Here is a 7153-nt window from a genome sequence, read left to right as displayed (position 1 = left end):
CTTAATACATAGTTAACTAAATTTGATATATGATTGGAATGAGCAAGATGTGTTGCAGAAGCAACATCAAAGGCATCCGTCGCAATTATACTATCGGGGGAACATTTGGTGTGACAAAGGTTGAAACTTGAAATAGTTATCTTCGCTCACGATTCACCTTAAACTTTTGGCTCCTCGACTCACACATCCCTGCTTCCACAGTGACAGCATACCTTAAAAATCATATAAACCATAATAATTTATTTTTTTATATATATTATTATAATTAGCAAAAACCTTGTCGACGTTGTTGATGTTTATTGTTGTTATGGTCTTTATCTTTATCACCTCTCGGTATTAGGTTTTTTCATGAATTTTGGCTGCTTATGTTCAAGAGAAATACAAAGAAAAAAATAAGAAAGATATAGCCTAAACAAAAAAAAACTACCAACATACGTAGTTTTAAATAGGAAATGAAACTTAACTACGTTTATGCTTTTTGTTGTCACCTCGTTTGCAATCTTTTTTAAAATGTTGGGTTGCTTACTTAGTTTGTACTTGCAAAATAAAATACTAAAACCACATGCATTCATATAAGATATCATTAGAGTTATGTTTCTGTGTAACTATGAAAACATTTGTATATATATGTTTCGATAATTGAAACCGAACCTTTCTAACTCATGGTGTTGGATACTATAATATGGTTGGACCTCGACAGCAACCATTTGCCATTTACCAAGTTACCTGCACACACACAATAACATATTATTAAAGATAATCCGGACAATGTAAAAGCATGATTATGTGCTAATGGTTGAATGTCATAACATACAATAAAAAAAAAACTGATCTTACTCACCGATTTTTTCACATTCGCATATAAGATCAACATCTGTAAATTGCTAATATGATATAAGTGGAATAGGAAGTAAATTGCGAATGTGAGCCGGTGATGGAAGAGTCAGGAATGGGAGGGTATATATAGATTTTTAAATAAGGAGTAGGTTTTCTAATTTTTTTTCAATAATTTGCACACGCATTTAATCCAGTTTATCAAATTTGGAACTGTTACCAAGTTAAGCGGGATTATGAAAATAAAATTTGATAGGTAATTAATGAATTGATTGGATGCAAAGCTATACTACAACAGATTTCCCGAAATTTTAGAGGCATATGAAATCGAATATACCATTATAATTTGAGTAAATAGTCAACAACCTATATATATTGTTAGTTCTTACGTATATGGAATGAAATCACTCATACGAATCAATCATGAAAATAAGATACAAATTTAATTTGAATAACGAATAAAATAAAAATCTTATTTACTTTAAAACGTTAAAATAAAGAAATTAAAAATGGGAAAGTAGGGAAATATTAGTAACAGTTTACTCAAAAATGCCTGAATCTGTTATGCGTGAAATTTCAGGATTTTGAAATTACTCAAAAATTACTAATCATGTAATCAGTTATATTCGGGATTTTGAAATTATATACATTCCTATATTTTTGTAAGAAACTCAGATATCAAGATCAAATTTAAAAGGTAACATTATGGGAATATGGTAATTTAAATATTTTTATTATATTTGGAAGCATACATGGAAACTATAATATTCCTGTTTTGGAAGCATACATGGCAAGTGCTATCTTTGATCTGTGTAATCCGCTTATTTGTGGAAATAAGTTTTCCTCACAAATTCCCAAAAAAATCGTAGTGGGATTACTATTGGAAACAGCAAAAATTGTAGCTAGGGCGCATCGAACTTGGCACCTTCCAAAATTTTTGAGCTTCATTGGACCAATATGCTATTAGAATTTTCTCAGCAAAATACACAATGTATTAGTTTTATTTATTGTTTAGACGTGAAAAAGCCATTTTAAAAGATCCGATCCGGGATCCGCGTGTTTATCAGTTTAGGATATGAACAAAATTTCGTTTTTACCGTTAATGAAGTTATATTATTTGGTCATAGGTTTATTAGTTAAACGACTTTACAAATAATAGTAGGGATACCCTTTTCTAGATACTCCTTCTCAAAAATATCATTTTTTGGTTATTTTCATTTTTGTCCTCTTTTGCATAATTACAATGTGTTATTTGTATATGTTTTTTTAGGTTTAGATTCTCTATTTTATCTTAGGGTATAGTTTTAAGGAGTATGATTTAGTATTTGGAGTCTAGAGTTTATAATTTAGTCATTTTGTATTTCGGAAGAATGTATTATTAAAAATGGAAAATAAGAGAAAGTATTTTTGCAAAATGGTATTTTTAAAATGCCCCTAATAATATTAAATAATACACAAAACGAGAGTAAAGTAAAAATATGTCTATGTACTTTTACAAATAATAACTTTTATAACACAAAAAAATACTATATAACAATTATGTGGTTAAATTTGTATAAACTGCAAAAAAAAACACAAATTCAAACTACACTTATATATCTCTCACAAAAGGTAAATAAAAAATAAGAACAGACATTAGGTTTAGTTAGACTATTTGAGATTTCTCTATTTTATTATTTTATTAGTGCATTGTTATATCTTATTATTGGATAAACCATTGTTTTTACAATTAATCCAATTACAAAACAAAAAAAAAATCAATAATTTAATATATCTAAAAATAGTTACAAAAAGTATTACGCGGCATAGCGCGAGTCTAACCTAGTATATTGTAACACTACAAACCCTTTTATTAACTAGTCCCAAAAAGAATCAAATTGACAAATTAAAAAAAAAAAAAAGGCAAAATTTAAAGCAAGAAATTTTAAAACCTGCCTAATTTAAAGTTTTGTAGTAAAAATAAATTTATTTTCCTCCACGCATTATAAAATGGAATATTTATAGGGTTTAACTGTAAGCAAAAATTAATTTGGTTTCTAATTAATTTTACCGTTTTTATACGATCAAACAGGGTATACTATACAGTAGTACTATACACTAGTTTTCTGAAGAGCAAACATAAAATAAAATAAAATAAAAAGTTTATGTTTATGGATATGTCAGTACATATGTCATGTATGTGTATTCAATTTTGAAATAGTAGACAAAATAAACCTCTCCTTCCTCGCAGCTTCCGTCGTGTATGCAAAGATACCTTCTTCTTGACTCTTTGACCACTTAGTACTCCTCTGCCATTAAACTTCTTCTCTTCCTAATTCCCCATTCTCTATCTCCGATCGAAACCTAACCCAAGTCGATCGAAATTAATCACCAGAGAATGGAGCCAAATCTTCATGACCAGCAACAACAACGAGTCCACGGCGTAGTCGTAATCACTCTCCCACCATCTGATGACCCTTCACAAGGCAAAACAATCTCTGCCTTCACCCTCACTGATCACGATTACCCACCCGAGGAAGACCTAAACCCGAGTTTTCAACCCGACCCGCTTCACCGAAACCCGCAATTTCATCTCTGGTTCTCGGATCTCTCCATGAGTTCTCCGAGATTAGTTCTGAGTCTTCTCGGTATCTCGCTTATCGCGATTGCTCTGTACGGCTCTGTTTTCTCCAACTCTGTTACGATGTTTAGGGTTTCTGATGAGAGGAACCGTGACGACGATAACAGCGACCGCGAAACGACGTCGTTTGTTTTCCCTGTGTATCACAAATTGAGGGCTCGAGAGTTTCATGACCGGATCTTAGCGGAAGGTTTGGGTGTAGAGAATGGAATCTTTGTTGAACCAATGGATTTAGAGCTGGTCAACCCTGTGAAAGTCAACAGTGTTTTATCTACAACCGCTGGTTCTATCGACTCATCCTCCTCCACTTCGATGTTCCCCGTCGGTGGTAACGTGTATCCAGATGGGTATGTATGCTTTAAACTAGCTGAAATGTGAATGTTTGTGTGTTGCTTAAAGCACAAGTAAACAGAGATTTGTTTTGTTGCAGGCTGTATTATACACGGATTCTTGTTGGAAAGCCGGAAGATGGACACTACTATCATCTTGATATTGATACTGGAAGTGACTTGACTTGGATCCAATGTGACGCGCCTTGCACTAGTTGTGCTAAGGTAATTTATAGAACTAGTGTTTGAGATTTAAGGAGGTTTTTCTTCTGTGGAATTGCTGATGAACATTTTGGATATTTTGGTGGGATTTAGGGAGCTAATCAACTATATAAGCCAAAACACGATAACTTGGTTCGATCTTCGGAGCCCTTATGCGTAGAAGTCCAACGGAATCAAATGACAGAACATTTTGAGAGTTTACAACAGTGTGACTACGAGATTGAATATGCTGATCATAGCTATTCCATGGGAGTTCTCACCAAAGATAGGTTTCATCTCAAACTCCACAACGGATCACTAGCCCAGTCAGATGTAGTTTTCGGGTAACCATTACTCTCTGTTAAGAATTTGCGATTTTGTTACGGAATAATATATGAGTGTTTCAAGATGTGAATTTGGCTTTCGTGATTGGAACTTTAAGGTGCGGATATGATCAGCAAGGGCTACTGTTGAACACTCTGCTAAAGACAGACGGGATTCTCGGTTTAAGCAGAGCTAAAATTAGCTTACCTTCTCAACTTGCAAGCCGAGGTATTATCAGCAATGTGGTTGGCCATTGCCTTGCCTCTGATTTAAACGGTGAAGGATATATTTTCATGGGAAGTGATTTGGTTCCATCACATGGAATCACATGGGTTCCTATGCTTCACCATTCCCGTTTGTAAGTGCTTAACGTAATCAGCCTAATCTGAGAAACCTAGCAGCTTAGAATAGCTTTGATTGCATGCTTATTTGAATAGAATTTGGTACATTCTTAAAAAGTTTCAAATCTTTGTCACTTGCATATATGCTAAGGTAATTACATTTTTGGGTTCTTTCAGGGAAGTTTATCAGATGCAAGTTACAAAGATGAGCTACGGGAACGCTATGCTTAGCTTAGATGGGGAAAACGGAAGAGTAGGGAAAGCCTTGTTTGATACAGGAAGTTCCTATACGTACTTCCCTAACCAGGCTTATACCCAATTGGTCACATCAGTAAGTAAATCACATATAGAAACTAATTTGCCTTTTGTTAGATGAAAATCTTCTGGTCAATGATGTTTTACTATTTTATTTGGTGAAAGCTTCAAGAATTTTCTGGTTTAGAATTAATACGCGATGATTCAGACAAAACGCTGCCTATCTGCTGGAGAGCTAAAACTAACTTCCCCATCAGGTACTCTCTGAACCTATGATATTTTGTAGAACCATTTTGATTTGTGTGGTGTAAGAAAGATCATATCTTTAACGAGTTATTGGTTTCGATAATATGCAGTTCCTTGTCAGATGTTAAGAAGTTCTTCAGACCAATAACTCTACAAATTGGGAGCAAATGGTTGATCATATCAAGAAAACTTTTGATTCAACCCGAGGATTACTTGATCATCACCGTAAGCACTTGCTATAAGCTCTAATAATAGCGGCTGCTTTCGACTTTGATATGGATTTATATATTTGAGTTTTCGTACACACTTTTGATTCAGGACAAAGGAAATGTTTGTCTGGGGATATTAGATGGAAGCAGTGTTCATGATGGTTCCACCATTATTATTGGAGGTAAAAAACAATACATTTTATCTGTAAACCCAAATTTCTTGTCTCAAATATAATAATCGAACACGGAACTTATGAGAAACATGTTTTGTTTTGTTGTTGTAGATATATCGATGCGAGGACACTTGATCGTCTATGACAATGTGAAACAGAGGATCGGATGGATGAAATCAGATTGCGTTCGGCCTCGTGAGTTTGATCACATATTGTGATTCACAAAAGTACCTTTCTGTCAAGGCTGAATGATCCACAATTCTTACATAAGTGTTAGACGCTTGTATAATAGTAGTTAGGCGTAAATTACACATTGTAACATAAAATGAAGACGACTAATCAAGTTTTGATACTATAAACTAGATATGATTAAAAATATCATACATATTCTTAATTATCAAATCTTATTTGAAGAATACGTTAAAGTACTTGACTACATTAGTGGTAATTTTTTTGCATTTGTTGACTATGTAGAGGATCATAATGTTAATGATAACAATTTACAGAGCAACTCGAGTCAAGCCTTTTACACCAAGGACTAATTTAATATCATTAGAAAAAGGCCAAAACCAAAATGTCTTGCTCCATCAGTGAAGAATAATAAGCAGCCGGCAGTCTTCATCCAGAACTGGTACAAACGAAATTACTAGCTAGCCTAGAGCGAGAACAGGTTTAGCTAATTTGATTTTGGAGGCCAAGCCAAATTCATGTACTGTACAAGAGTCTTGCTATCACTTTGTTGGCGTAGCTATTTTGTTCTTTTCCGGTTACCAATGTCTTAATATTGTTACTTTGTAGTTGGGAACAAACTAATGTCTTATTCTACAATATTGTGTTTTCATAAAACAAGGAGTCACATTGAAAAATAGTCATATGCATGCAAATATGAATGATGATATATCAGTGAAGATTTGATTAATTAGAGGTCTGTAAATTCATTCTGTTTAGATCTGTTGAACAATGGCTTGTGCAGTCACACATGTACTAGCCACTTCGGTAACAACAATGAAAGATTTATGCTTTACTTAATTAAAATTAACATACTAACTCTTTCAAACCTTGATGCAAAATAGAGTTGAAAAGTTTAGCTTCTTTTACTTTGTTTTCTCTTAAGTCATATAGGTTCGTTTATGTTTTCTTCGTTTGTCTATGATAATAATAATAGTTGTTTATGGTTCCTTCATGTTCTTTTATCACTTTGTTGTCTTGTTAGTTTGTTTTTCCTGGTTATATATGTCTTAATTTTGTTACACCGATCCTAGGAATAAACTAATGTTTTACCCTACAATGTTTTCTTTTATAATAAAACTCCTTTTTAGTAATGTTAATAAGTAAATGCTGGTTGATACGTAACATGAGAGATTATTGACTCATAAAGACGAGCTTTGAGGCCAGAAGAGCTAAAGCTCTTAATTATATAAGATCTGGTCACAATTTATCTCTTGCTTCTCATTGCATCAAAAAAATGATCTCATACAACAACACTGCTAAGATCTTATCAAACTCATCACAAAATTGAGAAGATATTATCATAAACTGGGTTTTGAGCCAAGAATCAAACCTCTTCTCCAATTGTGTACAGCCTAAATTTTTCTGCGTCCTGGAATCAAGCAATTTGATG

General features: G+C 33.3%; 1 protein-coding gene across 1 annotated transcript; it reads left to right on the top strand.

Annotated features, from left to right (window-relative positions):
• On the top strand, nt 3047–5960 carry LOC104742409 (aspartyl protease APCB1-like). Its single transcript, XM_010463408.2, has 9 exons — nt 3047–3801; nt 3885–4008; nt 4099–4328; nt 4427–4666; nt 4827–4980; nt 5070–5161; nt 5261–5375; nt 5469–5541; nt 5644–5960. Exons 1-9 carry the CDS (start codon nt 3212–3214, stop codon nt 5748–5750), a joined length of 1725 nt encoding a protein of 574 aa, XP_010461710.1. The 5' UTR covers nt 3047–3211; the 3' UTR covers nt 5751–5960.

The sequence above is a fragment of the Camelina sativa genome, chromosome 14 (assembly GCF_000633955.1).
Source record: "Camelina sativa cultivar DH55 chromosome 14, Cs, whole genome shotgun sequence".
NCBI classification, from domain to species: Eukaryota; Viridiplantae; Streptophyta; class Magnoliopsida; order Brassicales; family Brassicaceae; genus Camelina; species Camelina sativa.
Note: the sequence above shows the minus strand (reverse complement) of the source record. Positions and strands in the feature narration are given on the sequence as shown.